The sequence below is a fragment of the Dreissena polymorpha genome, chromosome 1, assembly GCF_020536995.1.
Source record: "Dreissena polymorpha isolate Duluth1 chromosome 1, UMN_Dpol_1.0, whole genome shotgun sequence".
Classification (NCBI taxonomy): Eukaryota; Metazoa; Mollusca; class Bivalvia; order Myida; family Dreissenidae; genus Dreissena; species Dreissena polymorpha.
Genome location: NC_068355.1, coordinates 173117362 through 173140978, shown reverse-complemented (window position 1 = coordinate 173140978; position 23617 = coordinate 173117362). Strand labels below are relative to the sequence as shown.

Sequence of the window (23617 nt, the reverse complement as noted above, 5' to 3'; positions counted from 1 at the left end):
TGTGAAGCAATCGTGTGGCTATCGGATTGACATCTTTTACACGATCTGTACCCTATCCACTCGACCTCTACACGAGTTATTTTAGATCGCAGCACGATCCACTCAACCTCTATTAGATTTGATGTACATATTTACTAGACTTCTACCCGACGGCTACTTGACTGTACACGATCATTTCCTGATTGCTATTCGACCATACACGAGCTCTGTATCCGATCCGCTCGACCTCTACCCGAGTTATTTTAGATCGCTTTGTATGACTGTAGTACAACCATCACGATCTGGTTGTGTGAAGATCTGGTGGCGATCTAGCTGTGGTCTACTTGATCGTATAGGGCTCGCGTATATGTCCAGAAGATCTAGCGAAAATCAGAAAGATGGTTGAGTGGACTTCGTGAATGAGTCGTGTGGGGGTCGTGTGTTATCGGCAAGAGGTCGAGAAGAAGTGGTGTATACCCTTTTAAGTCGAGCTTGGTCGGGTTTAATCGGGAAATTTCGGTGATCAGGATGATCGAGTTGATCGGATCGGCAGTGGGAACCCACCTTTAAGTACCATATTTTACTTGGTAGTTACCACTAACAATGAGCACATGGATACTCTGCTTGTCATATTACCATACATTTTGATGTACGGTACATTGTATTTATTAATGGCACACACATTAATGCATTTGATGACTTTTCATGATTGTTTGCTTGCTATCATGCTTGGTATCTATTTACCGGGTATGTATACATAAAACATAGTTATGGTTATGTGCACAATATATACAGTAACAGTATTTTGTAAAATTTTAAGTTTAACAAAACTGATCCTAATTTGTCATTTTGGCATTAAATTGCTTACTTGTATGGTATTTCTGAATGTTTAGTTTTTTTATCATTGTATGTGTTGAACAGAAATTACCTTATCACTCATCATTGTAGGAATTTTTTTTATTAACACCTAATCTGTCAGTATTTTTATGCTCCCCCAAAATAAAGTGGCATATAGTCGCAGCTTCGTCTGTCCGTGTGTGTGTCTGTCTGTCCGTCCATGCACAATTTTTGTCCGGGCTATTTCTCAGCAACTAATGACCGGAATTTGATGAAATTTTATGGGAAGCTTCACAAGAGGAGATGTGCATATTATCAGCGGGTTCTGGTCGGATGATTTTTCACAGAGTTATGGCCCTTTGAAATTTTCTATAAAAAAATTCTTGTCCCCCCCCCAACTACTGTGCCCTCAAGACGTTTCCTTTTATCTGAATATATAGTGCAATATTGTGACAAAAAAAACTTTGGGGAGCATCACCCATCTCCGACGGTTTCTTGTTTATTTTAGCCATTATTTCAAATTTTTCAAGAAATATTATATTCTTTTATGAACCAGCCAGCTGTATATTTGTGATGCATTTCTCTACGTGTCCAAGTGGTATTTTATTTATCATCTTTTACCATGCTTCTGCCTGAATATAGATAATAGAAAATCTTACATTTGCTTCAATGCTTCCCTCATTCACAACACTAGTACATAACGTGTGTATTTTCTTGCTTACAGATTGCAACTCCATTCATCCTGATAGCATGTGCCATGCGGACAATCAACCTTGTGACCAATGCCCCACAAAAATCCTTCAACCTCCTGTACATTGGCATGTGCGATATCATCGCTTTGGTGAGATATATTTTCCATTCTCTTGCCAAACCATCTCGATTGTTTGTAACTGTGTAAGTAGTTTAGAAAGAAGTACTAATTTACATGGTTTAATATTATCTTTAACAAAGATAACAATTTTTGTCCATTTCGCATTTTGCTTATTCTTGCTGCAAAACTAGTGTGGGATTGTAGTAATTCCCTTTGTCCATTCATCCGTTTGTCTGTCAGTCAGTCAGTCTGTCCCTTTGACAAAATTTTATATACCTTGCCAGATATTTTGCTACCATGTACTGAAGACATTTGTCAGTCACATCCCCTCAAGGTCACCTTAAGGTCAAATAGAAGCTTCATTTTGGTCTTGCTTTATTATTGCTTAACCCTTATGAAGGATTTTTATTAAACTTAGCGACAATGTTACTTGCAGTCTATTCAGATATTATCCTGTTTGCTGCTACCGGGGTAATCAGTATTAGGGCTTTATATGAAGGCTTTAAAACTTGAATCTTGTGGAAATGGTCTTAACTTTATTTTTATTTTCAAATGGACTACAAATGAATCTAAGGGTTCATCTGAGTGGTAAAAGGTTAAAAAACAAACACCTGACTGTTTCAGCAATTCTTCTTGTTGGTGAGCGATGAAGGCAGCTGGATGCAGGTTGGCGCGACAATCAGCCACTACGTGATCTTTCAGGTGATCCATCTCGTCCTGATGCTTCTCATTGGAGGCTCATACATCCTCACAACCTGTAACATCTGCTGCTTCAAGCCCCGGTGATGAGCAACACACTAGGCTCCCGCTATTTTGGATTGACACAGTTGATTAATCATCAGTCATGTGTAACTGCACTTGTGATCTATTTGAAATGGTAAATAATGGTATTTATTGCCACCACTTACACTGTGAGATGTCTGTTGTGGAGTGTTGCTTACAGAATGGAGATGTTTTTCCAAGGCATCTTAGAAACATTGAAACTGTAACTCTCTGATATGCTTTTAAACACTCTTGTAGTGAAAGCTGATGATCATTAGGCTCAGCCTGCTTAGTTATATGTAGATTTTACCTCCTGCGTTGCAATTATGTGATGAGGGGCTTGTATGTAACTGCAAACTGGCATTGATGGTTAATTTTTCATCAACGGGTGGAATTATGTTCAATCATATTCAAATACTGGTATTACATAATAGATGACTCTTGTATGTAATTGTTTGCTATAACTTTTTTTTGCAGTAACCAGTTTCTAGTGTGTTTTTTTCAGAGGCTCTTAGAGCTTAGATGATCAAATCACTATAGAGTCATTCTTAGCCTCACATTTTTGTAAGTGTTTTAAACCCATCAATGAAAATGTGAGCTTCTGCACTACATTTTAACAAGTTTACATATTTTGATTAACCAAGGCATTAACTAACCAAAGAGCTTGCAATTATGTTATTGATAAGATTGACCCTTTCAGTGCTGGAACCGAATTTTAAAGGCCTTTGCAAACAGTTTGATCCAGATGAGACGCCACAGAACGTGGCGTCTCATCAGGATCCAAACTGTTTGCTATTCTGATAGTATTCTTTGAAAAAAAATGAAGAAAATGCTAATTTTAGAAATTCAGCAGACGACATTTTAGCAGACCACACATTTCCCAGCATGCAAAGGGTTAATTGTGTTTGTATACCAATGCAAACATGAGGCTTCATTCAAATAAATGTTCCATGAAATACAAAATTCTAGTGTATTGATAATTCTCAAACATTTAGTTTATTTTCTTACCAATGTACAGTTTTTCCTCCTTGTGAGGTTTTTGATATGTTAAATGCAAAGTGGTTGTAAACAGTATTAACTCTTTCTAATTTATGTATTGTATGAAACTGCATCAACAGCTCATTTATGTCACAGATGTGAAGATATTGAGCTATTTTTACCGGTACATTAAGTAGCGAACTTACCATTTTATTGAATGTGGAATCACTTCGAGTTATTGGTATTTATTCTTCCAGTGGCTTTGAAATATAATGTGACCCATGAATCTAACATGCATTTTCATGTGAATTTTAATTATCAGCACTTAGAGTTCCAAATGTTTGCCAGTGGCTGTTATAATATAAAGGTTGCTTGTTTTGATGTTAACAAATGTGTTTAACTCACATGTAATTGTTCAGCATTTTTACCAAATATCACTTTATGCCAAAATAAATGTCTAATAAAATTACAAGTGATTGGGTATTTTAAGTAGATTTCATTAGACTTTAATCATGTACATGATGTCAATCAATACTTACCATAATCATAAAACTGTTATAAAGACTATACAATTGTATTTTACACTGTGTATTATACACTGAAACATTCCAATACTTGCTATTATCACTTAATCAGAAAGTGTGTGATGGCTGCAACATTTTGCCTTATATATCATCATCCACTGCTTTAACCCATTTATGCCTAGCGTCTAGAAAAAAGGCCTTGGCAAACAGCGTAGACCCAGATGAGACGCCGCATGATGCAGCGTCTCATCAGGGTCTGCGCTGTTTGCTTAAATGAATTTCTGTAAGAAATATTCTAAATATAGAAATAAATATACAAGACATCCCTAATTTTGGAAATAAATTGATCCAATTTAGAAGGTTGGGAGAGTCCAATAGGCATAAATGGGTTAAAAATGTATTTTTTCTCTCAGATGATCGATCGGAAACTGTACATTTTAATTGTACCACAATTCTCCAGTAGCTAATGATTTGTTTTCCCATCGCCAAATCTCTATTTGTTTTATAAAAATGATGGTTTGCTTTCGATAAAAGGCAATTTCATAAGACAGATTAAGAGTGGAAACTTCCCAAAACAAAGTTCCTGAATTTTTATTTTTTTAAGAGCCTTGCATTTTTTAATATCAAAAGACATTATTTCATATTTTATTGAAATTATTCAAATCATATGATTCTGTTCTTATATGGGTATCAGCCTCTTTGGTGTTTAAGTTATATATTTTACACTTGTTAAAACGTGTAAAAGATGTTTGTTAAAAGTTTTTTAACAATAATTGGGTTTATTAAAAATGGCATATTTCTTGTTTGGCTTGTTTGGCTGTTAATTGTTTTTGTTACGGATATTATTAAGTTATGACCTTGTTATAAATCAATATTAATATACTAAATGCATATCAAAATGACATAGATATGTACATGCACTTTATTTGTCTGCTGTATCAGTCATTCTCTGAATGTTTAGTTCATTTTTATGTCCCCCACCACTTTAGTGGGGGACATATTGTTTTTGCCCTGTCTGTTGGTTGGTTTGTTGGTTGGTTTGTTGGTTTGTGTGTTTGTTTGTGCAAACTTTAACATTTGCAATAACTTTTGCAATATTGAAGATAGCAACTTCATATTTGGCATGCATGTGTATCTCATAGAGCTGCATATTTTAAGTGGTGAAAGGTCAAGGTCATCCTTCAAGGTCAAAGGTCAAATATATGGGTCAAAATCGCTAATTTAATGTACACTTTTGCAGTATTGAATATAGCAGCTTGATATTTGGCATGCATGTGTATCTCATGGAGCTGCACATTGTGAGTGGTGAAAGGTCAAGGTCATCTTTCAAGGTCAAATATATGTGGACAAAGCGTTTCACAAACACATCGCTTGTTAATCATGAGTGTAAGAACGAATATTACATATTTGTTTGTGCACCGTCTGTGATCTTTGTGTATGAGTGTGTGAGTGCCTGTAGATGTAAATTTCATTAGTTTATAGTTGTGTTTAAAATGCATTTATACATGGCCTTCAGAATTTCCACATTGAAGGATACCTTATTTTGATTTCATGAAGGATACCTTATTTTGATTTCAATGTAGTTAGTTGTTTTTGGATTATTGCCTCACAAGCACAGTTACGCACATTGGTGTAGAAATGCTTAGGACAAATTATAAACATATCAATTTAAACGCAGTTATTGTAGTGATTTCTCATAGTCATCATAGTTCATTAATAGTACTTCACAAGTGTTATTCGTATATTCTACATTTTTCTTACTAAACAATTGACATAATTTTATACCATTTATTGGTGTATAACGATATTATTTCTATTACAATATTTAAATACTTATTTGATCACACTTAGCAGACATTAACCATTTGCATGCTGGGAAATTTGTCGTCTGCAAAAATGTCGTCTGCTGAATTTCTAAAATTAGCATTTTCTTCGATTTTTTTCAAAGAATACTATCAGAATAGCAAACAGTTTGGATCCTGATGAGACGCCACGTTCTGTGGCGTCTCATCTGGATCCAAACTGTTTGCAAAGGCCTTCACAACTCGGTTCCCGCACTGTAAGGGTTAATTACTGAAGTTTACAAGATATAGAATTATTTTGCAGACATGTGCATTTTTTTAACAACCATACATTAATCAAAACTTTCCATCAATATTAAGTAATTTCAGAATGTGATATAAATTGAAACCAATCTGATCTGCACTCCATGACGAATGATAAAGAAGTCATGTTCTGAGAAAACTAGGCATACTGCATATGCGTAAAGTGTCGTCCCAGATTAGCCTGTGCAGTCTGCACAGGCTAATCAGGGACGACACTTTCTGCCAATATTGGATTTTTGCTAAAAAGAGATTTCACTTTAACCAAAAATGTCATTAAAGTGGAAAGTGTCGTCCCTTATTAGCCTGTGCGGAATGCACAGATAACTAAAATGACTTATAAGTCGCATTCTGAGAAAACTGGACATAATGCATGGGCGTAAAGTGTCGTCCCAGATTTGCCTGTGCAGTCCGCACAGGCTAATCAGGGACGACACTTTACGCTATTATGATATTTTTGGTTAAAGTGAAGTCTTAATGCATGTGCATACCCCATTTTTGGTTAAAGTGAAGTCTTAATGCATGTGCATGGCCCATTTTTGGTTAAAGTGAAGTCTTAATGCATGTGCATGCCCCATTTTTGGTTAAAGTGAAGTCTTAATGCATGTGCATGCCCCATTTGGTTAAGGTGAAGTCTTAATGCATGTGCATACCCCATTTTTGGTAAAAGTGAAGTCTTAATGCATGTGCATGCCCCATTTGGTTAAGGTGAAGTCTAAATGCATGTGCATGCCCCATTTGGTTCAAGTGAAGTCTTAATCCATGTGCATGCCCCATTTTTGGTTAAAGTGAAGTCTTAATGCATGTGCATACCCTTTTTTTGGTTAAAGTGAAGTCTTAATGCATGTGCATGCCCCATTTGGTTAAGGTGAAGTCTTAATGCATGTGCATACCCCATTTTTGGTTAAATTGAAGTCTTAATGCATTTGCATGCCCCATTTGGTTAAAGTGAAGTCTTGATGCATGTGCATGCCCCATTTTAGGTTAAAGTGAAGTCTTAATGCATGTGCATGCCCCATTTGGTTGAGGTGAAGTCTTAATGCATGTACATGCCCCATTTGGTTAAAGTGAAGTCTTAATGCATGTGCATGCCCTATTTTTGGTTAAAGTGAAGTCTTAATGCATGTGCATACCCCATTTTTGGTTAAAGTGAAGTCTTAATGCATTTGCATGCCCCATTTGGTTAAAGTGAAGTCTTGATGCATGTGCATGCCCCATTTTAGGTTAAAGTGAAGTCTTAATGCATGTGCATGCCCCATTATAGTGAAGTCTTAATGCATGTGCATGCCCATTAAAGTGAAGTCTTAATGCATGTGCATGCCACATTAAAGTGAAGTCTTAATGCATGTGCATGCCCCATTCAAGTGAAGTCTTAATGCATGTGCATGCCCCATTTGGTTAAAGTGAAGTCTTAATGCATGTGCATGCCCCATTAAAGTGAAGTCTTAATGCATGTGCATACCCCATGTTCATGGTTAAAGTGAAGTCTTAATGCATGTGCATACCTCTAAAGTGAAGTGTTAATGCATGTGCATACCCCATTAAAGTGAAGTCTTAATGCATGTGCATACCCCATTAAAGTGAAGTCTTAATGCATGTGCATACCCCATGTTTTTAGTTAAAGTGAAGTCTTAATACATGTGCATACCTCTAAAGAGAAGTGTCTATGCATGTGCATGCCCCATTTTTTCAGAGTGAGGCTTAAATGTTATTTCCTCTACAAAGTTCAAATTATGATTTGTATACATGTTCTGTATCCACATTTATTTTTAAATTCTGTTCATTTCTTGTTAAATTGTTTGTAGATACAGTTATGTTTTTAAATTTAAAATGGAGTTTGAGTGTGCATAAGATAAATATTATTTACAAATATACATGCTTCAATGTATTTCTGATACTCAGAATAAGTGTTGTGTTTGTCTTAGATGTAATCTACTTAAAATTGTCTTACATGATTTTACCATATGAAATAATTATGTACACTCTTTAGTTTTAGTTTCATATGTGATTTATTGCATTTTTTATTTATTAAGCACCCCGAAAAAAAAATTGGGAGGAGCATATAGTCGCCGCTTCGTCTGTACGTGCGTGTGTCCGTCCGTGCACAATTTTTGTCCGGGCTATTTCTCAGCAATTAATGACTGGAATTCAATAAACTTTATGGCAAGCTTCACTACCAAGAGGAGATGTGCATATTATCAGCCTGTTCTGGTCGAATGATTTTTCACAGAGTTATGGCCCTTTGAAATTTTCCATTAACTGTACATATAGTGCAATGCTTGTCCCCCCCCAACTACTAGACGTTTCCTTTTATCTGAATATATAGTGCAATATTGTGACAAAAAAAAACCCTTTGGGGAGCATCACCCGTCTCTGGTGGTTTCTTGTTAAATTTATTTACAGCTTTACTCCTAACTTTTTACGGCATAAATCAATATGCACATATAATGGTATTAAATTGTATTATTTACCTGCCACTGCTCTAGAATATTGATTCCAACTAGTGTCACTATCATTACATTGTATGCTTATGTGTATAAAGTGATGTACTCTTGAGGTGTTTCAAGTGATGTACGCTGAGGTGTATAAAGTTTGTACTCTGAGGTGTCTCAAGTGATGTACTCTGAAGTGTATCAAGTAATGTACTCTAATGTGTTTCAAGTGATTTACTCTGATGTTTATCAAGTGATGTACTCTGATGCTTATCAAGTGATGTACTCTGATGTGTATCAAGTGATGTACTCTGATGTGTATCAATTGATTTACTCTGATGTGTATCGAGTGTTGTAATCTGATGCTTATCAAGTGATGTACTCTGAGGTGTCTCAAGTGATGTACTCTGAGGTGTATCAAGTGATGTACTCTGAGGTGTATCAAGTGATGTACTCTGAGGTGTATCAGGTGAGGTACTCTGAAGTGTATCAAGTGATGTACTCTGAGGTGTATCAAGTGATGTACTCTGAGAATTTTCAAGTAATGTACTCTTAGGTGTATCAAATGATGTACTTTGGAGTGTATCAATCGATGTACTCTGAGGTGTCTCAAGTAATGTACTCTGAGCAATTTCAAGTGATGTACTCTGAGGTGTATCAAGTGATGTACTCTGAAGTGTATCAAGTGATGTACTCTGATGTGTATCAAGAGATTTACTCTGATGTTTATCAAGTGATATACTCAGAAGTGTATCAAGTGTTGTACTCTGATGCTTATCAAGTGATGTACTCTGAAGTGTATCAAGTGAGGTACTCTGAGGTGTATCAAGTGATGTACTCTGAGGTGTCTCTAATGATGTACTCTTAGCAATGTCAAGTGATGTACTCTGAGGTGTATCAAGTGATTTACTCTGAGGTGTATCAAGTGATTTACTCTGAAGTGTATCAAGTGATTTACTCTGAAGTGTATCAAGTGATGTACTCTGAGGTGTATCACGTGATGAACTCTGAAGTGTATCAAGTGGTGTGATGTACTCTGAGGTGTCTCAAGTGGTGTACTCTGAGAAGTTTCAAGTGATGTACTCTGAGGTGTATCAAATGATGTACTTTGGAGTGTATCAATCGATGTACTCTGAGGTGTCTCAAGTAATGTACTCTGAGCAATTTCAAGTGATGTACTCTGAGGTGTATCAAGTGATGTACTCTGAAGTGTATCAAGTGATGTACTCTGATGTGTATCAAGAGATTTACTCTGATGTTTATCAAGTGATATACTCAGAAGTGTATCAAGTGTTGTACTCTGATGCTTATCAAGTGATGTACTCTGAAGTGTATCAAGTGATGTACTCTGTGGTGTATCAAGTGATGTACTCTGAAGTGTATCAAGTGATGTACTCTGAGGTGTGTCAAGTGATGTACTCTGAGAAGTTTCAAGTGATGTACCCTGATGTTTATCAAGTGATGTACTCTGAGGTGTCTCTAATGATGTACTCTGAAGTGTATCAAGTGATGTACTCTGAGGTGTATCAAGTGATTTACTCTGAGGTGTATCAAGTGATGTACTCTGAGGTGTCTCAAGTCATGTACTCTGAGAAGTTTCAAGTGATGTACTCTGAGGTGAATCATTTAGGCTGTATATTTAAGACTAACTGTATAACAACTTAGTTATGCCTTTATTGTTGATTTGTCCGCCTATTTTACACGCTGAACAAGAATATTTACATTTTGTCACTTATACTACAATTCGTATAAAGCCTTACAACATATGCCCCATGTCATGCTAAAATGTGGCATATGCAGGCAGCGTAGCTTTAGTAAACCTGCGCAATCAAGTCGTTTTGTCAGGAGCCAGGCTTTTCTCTATCAAGCAATGCAAGGCTTCCTGGTCTCATTAGCAGAAAGGGTAACTCCTGTCTAGACTGAGTGGATGCGCAGACTGGACTGGAGCTAAGCTTGCCGAATATGGCATAAAACCCATTTTTGCTTCACGCGGGTCATATGCTTTTGTTTGTTATTGTTCTAAAAAGTGTAAGCAGCACTTGTTTTCAGCGGATGCATGACCTGTGAGATTTAAAAGAAATGTTTCAGTGAATTTACGGTTTTTGTTCTGGGCATTCTTTGTTAAATAAAAATTGACTAAACACTGACAGTGTACTTTGTTATTCCGATTACTAGTTCCAATAGTGTTTATTTTTTAGTCACAAACGCAATTAATACAAACTACATAATATAATTCTGACTAGATATTTATATAATTGTATAATCATTAACGATGTTAAAATTTGATGTTAGGAAATCTCTGTGGGGAGGTAATATAATTCTCATTTTTCTGGGGTTAACCCTTTTCCCATCAGAAGCAAAGTAAACACGGCTTTTGCAACCCGCATACAACCAGGTTTTGTGCTGTTTGCCACTCATCAGTATCTAAAGATTGGAAATTTGGGCCTTTAAAACTTTAATCTATTATTTAAAAAGATCTTTAATTTCATTTAACTTTCTCACTGACTACACAGGCGTCAAAATACGTATCTAAGGGGTAAAGGGTAAAGATATGAGTGGGATGACCAGTACTGTTGTATCCATAAAACCAGAGCAGAACAACCAAGCACAATTATAAGTAAAATACATAGTATAAATGACTGACAACAGCATTTATATGTTTATCGTTTGCACAAAAGGGTTCTAGAGTTTGATTCTTTATAATAATCCGGGTAATCTAGTAGTATATTGTGTTATTACATGTATAATGGTCACAGTGCCAGATATAACACGAATGCCCGAAATATATGAAAGATTGAGAAATTCAACACTGTTTCTTTACATCTGTCATCAAACGCTTTTGGTCATCTTGCATCAAACAATATCTACACTACGCTTTGCATTTACTTTGGACAAATTCTACCAGAACCCAGTGGTTACAAATTATAACCGTTACAATTAAATTAAACATGGACGGTTAAACTTTAGGAACCATTTTTCTTAACTCCGCTATGCAGGTTAAGTCTGTAGTATTAGTTGTTACTTTGGGCTCATTTTGGACAGTGATACAATTACACAATTATGCGCGGTAAAAAAATAAGCATGGCTTACAAATGGTTAATATACAAACAACTGGGCAGAGCTAGGCTTCTGATGGTCATGTTGTTTAGGAGTCGGGGTAAGCTTATTACCGCCTGTACCTTTATAGCAGACATATTCCCAGACAAGAAATACATGTATACAGGTAGACACATCGTACTATCTTTTAATGAGAAGTTATCGGCTGTCCGGTAAGCGCAGTGATTGGTGCATGCGTTTCTCACCTAGGCGAGCCTGGTTCGAGCCCCGTTCCCGAAAGCACGTAAATTTGTGGTAACTGTTCCGGACATGTTGGATTTCGGCCGGGTTTTCCGGCTTGAAGGAGAAATAGCTGCCAATAGCAGTCATAATTCAAAATTCGTCCCAACTTTCTCAAGTCTGGTAGAGCTTTGTGTAAATTAGGTAGACGTGCTGGGACCCACACATTATGAAGCCTTGGACGCTATAGTACCTCATAAACTTGGCCCCCGCCCCCGTTTTACTTTAATTTTTGACAGGAACCATCTATCACTCTACCCTTCTAGGCGAACGTGTCCTTGTAATTTCTGGAGGCGTCGAGCTTATTGGATTCTGCTTGAAGCTGAACTATCAAACGTGGTCTAGATGCTGTCATATCAAACGCGGTCTAGATGCTGTCATATTAAACGCGGTCTAGATGCTGTCATATCAAACGCGGTCTAGATGCTGTCATATCAAACGCGGTCTAGATGCTGTCATATCAAACGCGGTCTAGATGCTGTCATATTAAACGCGGTCTATATGCTGTCATATCAAACGCGGTCTAGATGCTGTCATATTAAACGCGGTCTAAATACTGTCATATTAAACGCGGTCTATATGCTGTCATATCAAACGCGGTCTAAATACTGTCATATTAAACGCGGTCTAAATACTGTCATATTAAACGCGGTCTAAATACTGTCATATCAAACGCGGTCTTGATGCTGTCATATTAAACGCAGTCTAAATACTGTCATATTAAACGCGGTCTATATGCTGTCATATCAAACGCGGTCTAGATGCTGTCATATTAAACGCGGTCTATATGCTGTCATATCAAACGCGGTCTAGATGCTGTCATATTAAACGCGGTCTATATGCTGTCATATCAAACGCGGTCTAGATGCTGTCATATCAAACGCGGTCTAGATGCTGTCATATTAAACGCGGTCTATATGCTGTCATATCAAACGCGGTCTAGATGCTGTCATATCAAACGCGGTCTTGATGCTGTCATATAAAACGCGGTCTAAATACTGTCATATTAAACGCGGTCTATATGCTGTCATATCAAACGCGGTCTAGATGCTGTAATATCAAACGCGGTCTTGATGCTGTCATATTAAACGCGGTCTAAATACTGTCATATTAAACGCGGTCTAGATGCTGTCATCAAACGCGGTCTAGATGCTGTCATATCAAACGCGGTCTTGATGCTGTCATATTAAACGCGGTCTAGATGCTGTCATATTAAACGCGGTCTAGATGCTGTCATATTAAACGCGGTCTAGATGCTGTCATATCAAACGCGGTCTTGATGCTGTCATATTAAACGCGGTCTAGATGCTGTCATATTAAACGCGGTCTAGATGCTGTCATTCAATGCAGGTGTCTTATGACGCATATTATACTGTCTCAATGAAAACTCGTCCAGTTTGTGTACAATATTGAAGAAACTTGTATTGTATGAAGAAGCAAGACACCTAACAAATACGTTTGAGTAGAACAAGTCACAGTTGTAATGAATTTCAGAACGAAAACGTGCTCGTTTATTTCCAGTAAATATATAATTTAGAACATTATAACATTTATCAGTTTCTTTTATAAATCAATGGTCTTAATTGCAAATCCTTTAAATAAAAAAATCTGAAAACTTCCATTATTAGGAAATACTTAAAAATGCATAGCCTGTAAAATTACTATTTTAATCTTACCATGCTTAAGCCACACACCTTAACATGAACTACATTTCATAGTAAATTTAAGTATAAATAAGAAACATATTTTATATATGCCATTTAGAATATATCTGGTAGTTACAGGGTATAAATCCATCTTTTTGCGCTTTAAAACTAAAAAAATAATCGCGTTTGTCGAAATGGACGTATACGTCTAGAAATCCTACTTTCGGTTTAAAAAGCGGTACCGTTTGAAAAATAATAAATTACTTGCTAACTAGGCTATATATTTAATTTTATCTATGCCAATTAGAATATATCTGGTGGTTACAAGGTAGAAATCAGTCTATTTTGTGCTTTAAAACTAAAAAATAATCGCGTTTGTCGAAATTACGTATACGCATAGAAATCCTACTTTCGGTTTTAAAATTAAAACAAAATTATTTGCTTACTAGGCTTTAGATGTAATGACAATTTTGCACACTTCCAAATTGCATCAATATGTATTAATTAACATATATTTCATTTCAAGGTGTGTGGCTTTACGTGATTTTTCTAGCAGTGATCAATCATACTTAAGGGGAGATCAGAATTGGAATATTCGTCCGACTAGTTTTACCAGTCCATGTAGAGTTTAAAGACGACGCCACGTTAAAAATACAATCAACATATACTCCGCAATCCTCGATTATATACATTGATATATGCAAAACAATCGTCTGCTGATCCAGAGGGGGACTAAATGCATGTGACGCTCTTCGCTGCCCACCAGTCAGTAACCTCATTATACATGTAAACACAACCTTGTGTGAATTCAAGTTAGAATTCGTGTTAATCCATCAATCATTCAACATGGCGCCGTGCGAGAGTCTGCCCATCCTGTACATTAAAGCGAGCAACAACTTCGATGTCGGTTTAGCGATTGGATCATGTTTTAAAGGTAAAATATGTAAATATATCTGCACATGTAAACCGAACAACACGTTTCATATTCATGCGAGTAAATAAGACACGCATAACCTGTTGCAGATCTGTGGCGCACCTTATGTTTAGCTTTTCTAATATTCGCTGGCTAAAATTGGTTCGCTTTTTTTGGAGCGAATTAATAAATTGAATCCCATGTAAAACACGGTTCAATGCATATCACGTAAATAAAACTTCATGTAGCTTATGCCTATAAAATAGACTACAGTACATGGGCCTATTTCGTACTTGCGTTTTGTGAACTACATGTATTTATGTATCAAAGAAAACCATCGATTCGATAAAACGTGTCCGTGAGTTGATTTGTAACACTGCCACGGTGTGTGTATGTATAAAATATGTGTTTGTCATCCATTATTCGGCATAGGCCTAGTCTGAAATCATACACACATTCGCATATACGGTAATATCACCCGATATATCATTTTGCAAATGTCCATTGTATGTAAGAAATTTACATTTACTAAAATCGGACATTTGCAGCAATAGCCCAATGTTGGAAAAGTAAAAAAAGATATATGGACTTTATGATTGATATATTCACTGTCTTGACTTTTGTGGGAACTAACTTTATTTTGTTTCATTGTCAAAAGAAAAAAAGAGACAGCACACCTGGAATATTATCTGTTGTGTGGGCTTGATAATTAGGTGACATGATTTACATTAATGACTTACATGTAAATTTCAACAGCTGTTACTTTCTGTCAGACTGTTAAAAAACAATTAATTGCACCAATTTTTTAAATACACTTATATAATAGGTATGTATATTCTAACTCTGAATTATTTTCTTTGCATATTTTATGTAGGCAGAGTACGTCAAATCTTCAATGTATTTTGGTGATTATTTGTAGCATGGATTCAAGAGTACGTCAACGGATCTAACCAAGTCAAAGCGGTGAAAGATTTCTATGCGGTTTCGAAAGGGAAGGACATAGTTTCCCAGTATATGAGAACGTCAGAAGAGTATTTTCCTGACATCGTGGAAGAAATCCGCGGTATCGCCACAGGGTGTTGCCTAGAATTCATTGACATATTTCTGCTTCAGCTTATGTCGGAGATAGAATTTTGCCATACAATTCAGCTGGAAAATGAAAAACTAAAAAGTTCTGGTAAAGGATGTACAGGTATCCTGCTAAATACTCAGCAGTGTAGAATAATAGCTCACAACGATGACTGGCATCCAGATGTGGTCGACAAAGTAGCTATCGTCCATGTCACCATTGACGGCCCTGAGGCAATCAAGGAACAATTTGTATCTTACGTATACCCAGGATTTCTTCCGGGCTTTGGCTTTCAGATGAACAAGCATTTAGCGATAACTCTGAACTCTTTGAATCCCGCTGTTGCCAATACGAGTGGCGTACCGTTGGTGATTCTTCTGAGATCATTACTGCGTTGCAAAACTATAGATGAGTGCACGACAGTCTTGGATTTCAAGCCTGTTGGTTGCTCGTATGGAATGACTATCAACATAGCTGAAATCTCGTCCAACCGAATGAGCTCCGTTGAAATTTATACAACTGAGGTTTTCTATTGAGTTTACTTACCCTTTTGTTTACGATTTATACAAGGCTTGTACTAATTTATATATAACCTGTAGCTTTACATGTAATGAGAACAATAATTTACATATCTGCTTATTTCACAAACTCGCACGTTTTGTAGGTATTACACAAATCGTATATTGACTAAAATATAATTTTTGTTATATGTTTGATTTCGTTTTAGAACAAAAGCACACTATCGGTCCATTGGATTGAATTCACAACGGACAATTTCGAGGCGAGCTTTTATCACCACGAGAACCACTACCGGGAATGTGGAGACCCCGCTATCGCCTGTCTATGGGAGGGGTCCATTGAAAGAGGTCAGAGACTGGCTGAGAAAATTGTGCAATTTACACCGAAAAATTCCGAAGATGCTCTGCAAATCCTCGGGGATACGGAGGGAGTAGTGGGGTCCCTGTACCAGATAGCTAAAGGCAGGCATGTGGCTGATGATATCCAAACAAATGCCACAGCTCTGTTTGACTTTCATAGAAAGCTGTTATTGGTGTACAGGGGGAATCCCAGACCGCCGGCTGAACCGCTGCTTTCATTGGCCTTCATATAATAATAATATATTATACGTAAATGAAATATATCGTGAAGTATTTGCTCTCAATTATCGATTGAAACAAAAACGACTACTGTAGTGTAAAACTAGCGTAATTTGTTTTACTATACAGCCATCATATGTTTGTTTTTCGTGGTCTACATTTACTCAATGTTTATGAAAATTGCTTACGTTGTGCCTAATTTCAATATGTATTAATTCGTACTATTTATAATAAAAACGCGTACTCTGGTACATGTTCTGCTATTTTTACTTTCACAGTGTTATGTGTCAATAGACGTTAAACTTACTCCAACTTTCTCCTGTTCACGACCCCTTCAATTTACAGGTCACATATTGGCGTTTATATAACACCACCGGAAATCCCATATGATACTAAAAGTTGGACGTGCTTGGAAAAGTTTCCGATAAATTTTGATGATTTATATGCAAAGGAGGTATTATCATGTATGTTAAAAGGGGACAAATCCCTGCATCGTCGACTTCAAATAGCCGTATTTCATTAAATCCTGAATAATAATAACCAGGATTTTTCTAACATACATGATAATACCTCCTTTTCATATACCAAAAGATATTTTAATTAAAAAAATGCCTTTAAACAATTATATAAATGTATTTACTTACCCTACCGAAAATCAGCAAAATTGTTTGGAAACTTTTCCAAGCATGTCCAACTTTTCACATCATATTGGGTTTCCGGGGATGTATAAGCTTCAGTCGAGTTTTCATTTAACCGAATTGAAAGGTTTTGAAGCGATATATCATGACATCGTGCACAGTGAAACACATTGATTTCACTGAAATTCCCCAATGCCAAGAATATGCTCCAACTCAAGTAATTGATATGTGCGCAAATCGCCGTTGCACGACTGAATTTAAGTTGACAGCAAACCGGACGTCTTAAGATAATAAGCACTAATGACTGAGTTCAGTGGATTGTTTATAGCTTTTTTAAAGTACAGTTTAAATGTACTTGAATGTACTTATATACATGTATATATATATGAATGAGAAAAAGACCCATCTCACTTCCACTCGATGTTTTCTTCGATTCTTGCCTCACATCTGTTGGCTTGTAATGGCGCCCGGTATGCCGACACATACAGGTGTGTTAGTTTTTAGTTATAACGCATATAATTTGTATGACATTTTTTTCTTCAAAAGGCTATGCCATTATTGTTGCTGCAATTTTGATGATTTTTGAAAAATAAGTCCATTCTGCAAATTTAGCCCGGCAGAAAATGACATATACCCGAAATTGTGGTGTTAGTAAATATTAAGTGTTTTTGTTAGGGAACATGTTACTGTTGAAAAATCCATATTATGTCGGGCTGGTATCTGTTTTTTTTTTAGAAATCTAAGATAGCGCCCAGGATGGCCGCCATTTTCAGCATGGTAACGTTTATGGTGATATAATCGTGACTAAATTCATTATTTTGCATCTTTTCGGCCTAACATAGAATGATGTTATGATGGTTTATGTTCTTAAAGTGAATCAATCGAAATCAAATTCCAGATTATACGAAAGATTGCTGCCAATATGGTCGCTTATGAAAATAGTTGCTGTTAAAAGTCCATTTCCACTACATTGAATCAAACTTTCATGCTACACAATCTGAAATAATTGTATTTTTGAATGGGATTGTGTAAAGCCCATTCAATATACCGGTAATCCACTTAAAGCCCTTAACTGTATAACGTTACACAGACATGAAGAGGTTTCTGACAAGATAACTAAGAAACCATAATGAACATATATGTGCAACATAACTGTATTAAACACTAGGTGCGAACATCATGTACACATATTCGTTCAGCACAATTAAATGATTTTCGTTTATGTGTTCATTTGTATGTTTCTGCGATGCCAATATTTAATCGATCTGGTAGTGTACTTGGTTGTTTAGAGCATGCTAGATCTTTGCGTGTGGGTTCAGCGTGTTGTGCAGAATGAGTTGGTGGCTTCTGGCCAGCTCAAGAAGTCTTATACCTATTTCGTTGGTCTCTCCTCTGCCAAATCTGTCTCCCACCTTGACCTGTCTTGATAGGCGTCCTGTTCAGCATTGGCGTTCCAGTCGCCAGTTTGGGTGGTATTTTGAGGCCCACTGAGATACGGATGGAGTTAGGTCTGTTGAAGACCGGGTTGCAACTGATGACGCTATTGAATACATCCTCACTGAAGATAAAAGCAACCGCTTAGCAATATTATAATCCTTCCCGCTTTAACATATCTAACGCCTAACTCTGTTGTGTGTTTTTCGAAGCATAGCTACCTTAGCTCGGCTGGTGCGTTGATGTCCCAGCGGAAGCTCTTCGCTCGTTCATCAGTTCGCGTATCTTGCCGAAAGCATGGAGTGTTCTTACGTGTCATATCCCTATTGCTTTTCCCTTTGTTTACAGCTTGTTGGATGTCTAAGCTCCAGTAGCTTACCTGTTGAATCTATCAATCTGAGACTGGCGGCTGTTGTGGTTCCGGGACCTGCCGGACTGGCTTAGCATTCTGTTGTCTTGTCCTCATCATCTCCTTTCAATTGACATCTCGCCTCTATAATAATGTTAAAAGGGGGTTTGTGTCATATATGTATTATGCCAACGCACAAAAATACTAGTTTATGCAGAACATTAGCTACCGGTATGTTTAACAAGGACGAACACAGGAATTTTTTAGTGGGGCCGAACTGGGGATGATGCGGGAGTGGTCTCCCCGCCGGATTTTTTTTATTTGGCAGTTTTCAATGCGATTTGTTATGCTTAAAACTTATTTTGTGATATCAATTATGGAATATAAGAAGTAAATCAGCACCTTTTTGAAGTCTATACTTTGGAAATTTGTGTGAAATTCACAACAATGTTATTAGTTTAGTTTTCAGAAGTGTATGTAGATTTCAGAAATGTATGATGTTTGGTGAAGAAGGAAAGCACACACTTTAAAAACCTTTATTAAGAAATGTATCATAAATTCTGACTGACATATAACCATAATATCATTGTGTTTTTGAATTCAAACCTCCTCTACAGTTTTAAATTAAATTCCTAATAAAATGTTTATCATCTACTAAGCAATTTTACTTTTACCATCATCAACCAAAGACGTTTATAATACCAAAGATGTATAATATGTATTGTATAGGTCTTTGCATCAACTAGATTGGACTTAGAAATTGTCTATTTAATAATCGTTTTCCGGCAGTTTTTTTTTTACGCAACGCTTTCAGATATTTAGCTAATTTTTGGTATGTTAGTCTATTTACATGAGATACAGATGAAGTGTGAAATTCGGTCCGGTCCATTGATTTTTGGTGAAGTTATGGACCTTGGACTTAAAACTTTTCTCTGCAATAACCGTTTTCCGGAGGCTTTTAACGCAACTCTTTCATATATTGAGCTGTTTTGATGCCCCCGATAGAATGGCATGTAGCAGTTGGACTCTCCGTCCATCTGTCTGTCCGGCATTTCATTTTCCGGAATTATTTTCAAAACGCTTTAAGATATTGACCTGATATTTGATGTGTGAGTCTACCATACATGCCAGAAATTTTTAGGTCCAAAGCGGGACATTCCATAAAAGATTGCACAGCCACAAATGTTGTTAGGAGAAATGACCCGTTCTATTGTCCTTGCCACAATATTGCAGAGGAATAGACTTGTTTTTTTGTGTTCAAAGCTACATGCTTTTCTAATTTTGTTAATTTTCATGTTTCAAAAAAAATTGTTCAGTTTCATGTTTGTTTATATTCACTGGAGTAGTATTTATGAACTGTTCGGTAATAGGTCATGTTTACATCGGCCGCCATTTTGTTTTGTCTGCTAGAGGTGACAATAAACAAGGAATCATTGTTATGAATTCTTGACGGATATTTGCTTGAAAACTTTACAGATAAGTTATTTAATGATTGAACTGTTAGTTATTTGTTAAAACAAATTGTTTTTGTTATTTTAAGTGTTTGCAAATTTAACTTAATTTCTTAGGTGTTCGATAACTGGTTCGTCCACCATAATTAACATATATTTCATTTCAAGGTGTGTGGCTTTACGTGATTTTTCTAGCAGTGATCAATCATACTTAAGGGGAGATCAGAATTGGAATATTCGTCCGACTAGTTTTACCAGTCCATGTAGAGTTTAAAGACGACGCCACGTTAAAAATACAATCAACATATACTCCGCAATCCTCGATTATATACATTGATATATGCAAAACAATCGTCTGCTGATCCAGAGGGGGACTAAATGCATGTGACGCTCTTCGCTGCCCACCAGTCAGTAACCTCATTATACATGTAAACACAACCTTGTGTGAATTCAAGTTAGAATTCGTGTTAATCCATCAATCATTCAACATGGCGCCATGCGAGAGTCTGCCCATCCTGTACATTAAAGCGAGCAACAACTTCGATGTCGGTTTAGCGATTGGATCATGTTTTAAAGGTAAAATATGTAAATATATCTGCACATGTAAACCGAACAACACGTTTCATATTCATGCGAGTAAATAAGACACGCATAACCTGTTGCAGATCTGTGGCTTTTAGCTTTTCTAATATTCGCTGGCTAAAATTGGTTCGCTTTTTTTGGAGCGAATTAATAAATTGAATCCCATGTAAAACACGGTTCAATGCATATCACGTAAATAAAACTTCATGTAGCTTATGCCTATAAAATAGACTACAGTACATGGGCCTATTTCGTACTTGCGTTTTGTGAACTACATGTATTTATGTATCAAAGAAAACCATCGATTCGATAAAACGTGTCCGTGAGTTGATTTGTAACACTGCCACGGTGTGTGTATGTATAAAATATGTGTTTGTCATCCATTATTCGGCATAGGCCTAGTCTGAAATCATACACACATTCGCACATACGGTAATATCACCCGATATATCATTTTGCAAATGTCCATTGTATGTAAGAAATTTACATTTACTAAAATCGGACATTTGCAGCAATAGCCCAATGTTGGAAAAGTAAAAAAAGATATATGGACTTTATGATTGATATATTCACTGTCTTGACTTTTGTGGGAACTAACTTTATTTTGTTTCATTGTCAAAAGAAAAAAAGAGACAGCACACCTGGAATATTATCTGTTGTGTGGGCTTGATAATTAGGTGACATGATTTACATTAATGACTTACATGTAAATTTCAACAGCTGTTACTTTCTGTCAGACTGTTAAAAAACAATTAATTGCACCAATTTTTTAAATACACTTATATAATAGGTATGTATATTCTAACTCTGAATTATTTTCTCTGCATATTTTATGTAGGCAGAGTACGTCAAATCTTCAATGTATTTTGGTGATTATTTGTAGCATGGATTCAAGAGTACGTCAACGGATCTAACCAAGTCAAAGCGGTGAAAGATTTCTATGCGGTTTCGAAAGGGAAGGACATAGTTTCCCAGTATATGAGAACGTCAGAAGAGTATTTTCCTGACATCGTGGAAGAAATCCGCGGTATCGCCACAGGGTGTTGCCTAGAATTCATTGACATATTTCTGCTTCAGCTTATGTCGGAGATAGAATTTTGCCATACAATTCAGCTGGAAAATGAAAAACTAAAAAGTTCTGGTAAAGGATGTACAGGTATCCTGCTAAATACTCAGCAGTGTAGAATAATAGCTCACAACGATGACTGGCATCCAGATGTGGTCGACAAAGTAGCTATCGTCCATGTCACCATTGACGGCCCTGAGGCAATCAAGGAACAATTTGTATCTTACGTATACCCAGGATTTCTTCCGGGCTTTGGCTTTCAGATGAACAAGCATTTAGCGATAACTCTGAACTCTTTGAATCCCGCTGTTGCCAATACGAGTGGCGTACCGTTGGTGATTCTTCTGAGATCATTACTGCGTTGCAAAACTATAGATGAGTGCACGACAGTCTTGGATTTCAAGCCTGTTGGTTGCTCGTATGGAATGACTATCAACATAGCTGAAATCTCGTCCAACCGAATGAGCTCCGTTGAAATTTATACAACTGAGGTTTTCTATTGAGTTTACTTACCCTTTTGTTTACGATTTATACAAGGCTTGTACTAATTTATATATAACCTGTAGCTTTACATGTAATGAGAACAATAATTTACATATCTGCTTATTTCACAAACTCGCACGTTTTGTAGGTATTACACAAATCGTATATTGACTAAAATATAATTTTTGTTATATGTTTGATTTCGTTTTAGAACAAAAGCACACTATCGGTCCATTGGATTGAATTCACAACGGAAAATTTCGAGGCGAGCTTTTATCACCACGAGAACCACTACCGGGAATGTGGAGACCCCGCTATCGCCTGTCTATGGGAGGGGTCCATTGAAAGAGGTCAGAGACTGGCTGAGAAAATTGTGCAATTTACACCGAAAAATTCCGAAGATGCTCTGCAAATCCTCGGGGATACGGAGGGAGTAGTGGGGTCCCTGTACCAGATAGCTAAAGGCAGGCATGTGGCTGATGATATCCAAACAAATGCCACAGCTCTGTTTGACTTTCATAGAAAGCTGTTATTGGTGTACAGGGGGAATCCCAGACCGCCGGCTGAACCGCTGCTTTCATTGGCCTTCATATAATAATAATATATTATACGTAAATGAAATATATCGTGAAGTATTTGCTCTCAATTATCGATTGAAACAAAAACGACTACTGTAGTGTAAAACTAGCGTAATTTGTTTTACTATACAGCCATCATATGTTTGTTTTTCGTGGTCTACATTTACTCAATGTTTATGAAAATTGCTTACGTTGTGCCTAATTTCAATATGTATTAATTCGTACTATTTATAATAAAAACGCGTACTCTGGTACATGTTCTGCTATTTTTACTTTCACAGTGTTATGTGTCAATAGACGTTAAACTTACTCCAACTTTCTCCTGTTCACGACCCCTTCAATTTACAGGTCACATATTGGCGTTTATATAACACCACCGGAAATCCCATATGATACTAAAAGTTGGACGTGCTTGGAAAAGTTTCCGATAAATTTTGATGATTTATATGCAAAGGAGGTATTATCATGTATGTTAAAAGGGGACAAATCCCTGCATCGTCGACTTCAAATAGCCGTATTTCATTAAATCCTGAATAATAATAACCAGGAT

The 23617-nt window shown here is 36.6% G+C and overlaps 3 protein-coding genes across 54 annotated transcripts in view; 2 read left to right on the top strand and 1 right to left on the bottom strand.

Moving 5' to 3' along the window:
• Positions 1-10569, top strand: part of LOC127861432 (GPI ethanolamine phosphate transferase 1-like) — a 98262-nt gene extending 87693 nt beyond the window's left edge. The window contains exons 28-33 of one of the 50 annotated variants that reach the window (XM_052400281.1): positions 1541-1657; positions 2252-6896; positions 6977-8707; positions 8900-8933; positions 9611-9658; positions 9827-10569. In XM_052400281.1, the coding sequence (XP_052256241.1) occupies positions 1541-1657; positions 2252-2413 (279 nt within the window). In that variant the 3' untranslated portion in view covers positions 2414-6896; positions 6977-8707; positions 8900-8933; positions 9611-9658; positions 9827-10569. Of the gene's footprint in view, positions 1-1540; positions 1658-2251; positions 6942-6976 lie in introns of all 50 variants that reach the window. The other 49 variants (XM_052400287.1, XM_052400265.1, XM_052400214.1 and 46 more) reach the window with 49 other exon arrangements.
• On the bottom strand, positions 9419-11619 carry LOC127864549 (mucin-5AC-like). The gene is made up of 3 exons (XM_052404279.1): positions 11605-11619; positions 9557-9998; positions 9419-9432 (listed from the first exon to the last, which is right to left on the bottom strand). Exons 1-3 carry the CDS (start codon positions 11617-11619, stop codon positions 9419-9421), a joined length of 471 nt encoding a protein of 156 aa, XP_052260239.1.
• A 2288-nt stretch (positions 11620-13907) lies between these two features.
• Positions 13908-23321, top strand: LOC127861692 (uncharacterized). 3 transcript variants are annotated; one of them, XM_052400393.1, is made up of 3 exons: positions 13908-14341; positions 21824-22497; positions 22701-23321. In XM_052400393.1, the coding sequence occupies exons 1-3, from the start codon at positions 14254-14256 to the stop codon at positions 23082-23084; spliced, it is 1146 nt and encodes a 381-aa protein (XP_052256353.1). In that variant the 5' UTR covers positions 13908-14253; the 3' UTR covers positions 23085-23321. The 3 variants fall into 3 exon arrangements, with proteins under 3 accessions (XP_052256353.1, XP_052256345.1, XP_052256339.1); XM_052400385.1 differs by lacking the exons at positions 21824-22497; positions 22701-23321 and adding exons at positions 15240-15913; positions 16117-16737 and having other exon boundaries at positions 13911-14341; XM_052400379.1 differs by lacking the exon at positions 13908-14341 and adding an exon at positions 20114-20934.
• The last annotated feature ends 296 nt before the right edge of the window (positions 23322-23617 follow it).

Bases quoted from the DNA above. Each gene is read 5' to 3' on its own strand.
- LOC127861692 (XM_052400393.1), top strand. From the start codon at position 14,254: ATGGCGCCGTGCGAGAGTCTGCCCATCCTGTACATTAAAGCGAGCAAC. The intron at 14,342-21,823 runs GTAAAATATGTA...GATTATTTGTAG, and splicing joins GATTGGATCATGTTTTAAAG to CATGGATTCAAGAGTACGTC. The intron at 22,498-22,700 runs GTTTTCTATTGA...ATTTCGTTTTAG, and splicing joins TTGAAATTTATACAACTGAG to AACAAAAGCACACTATCGGT.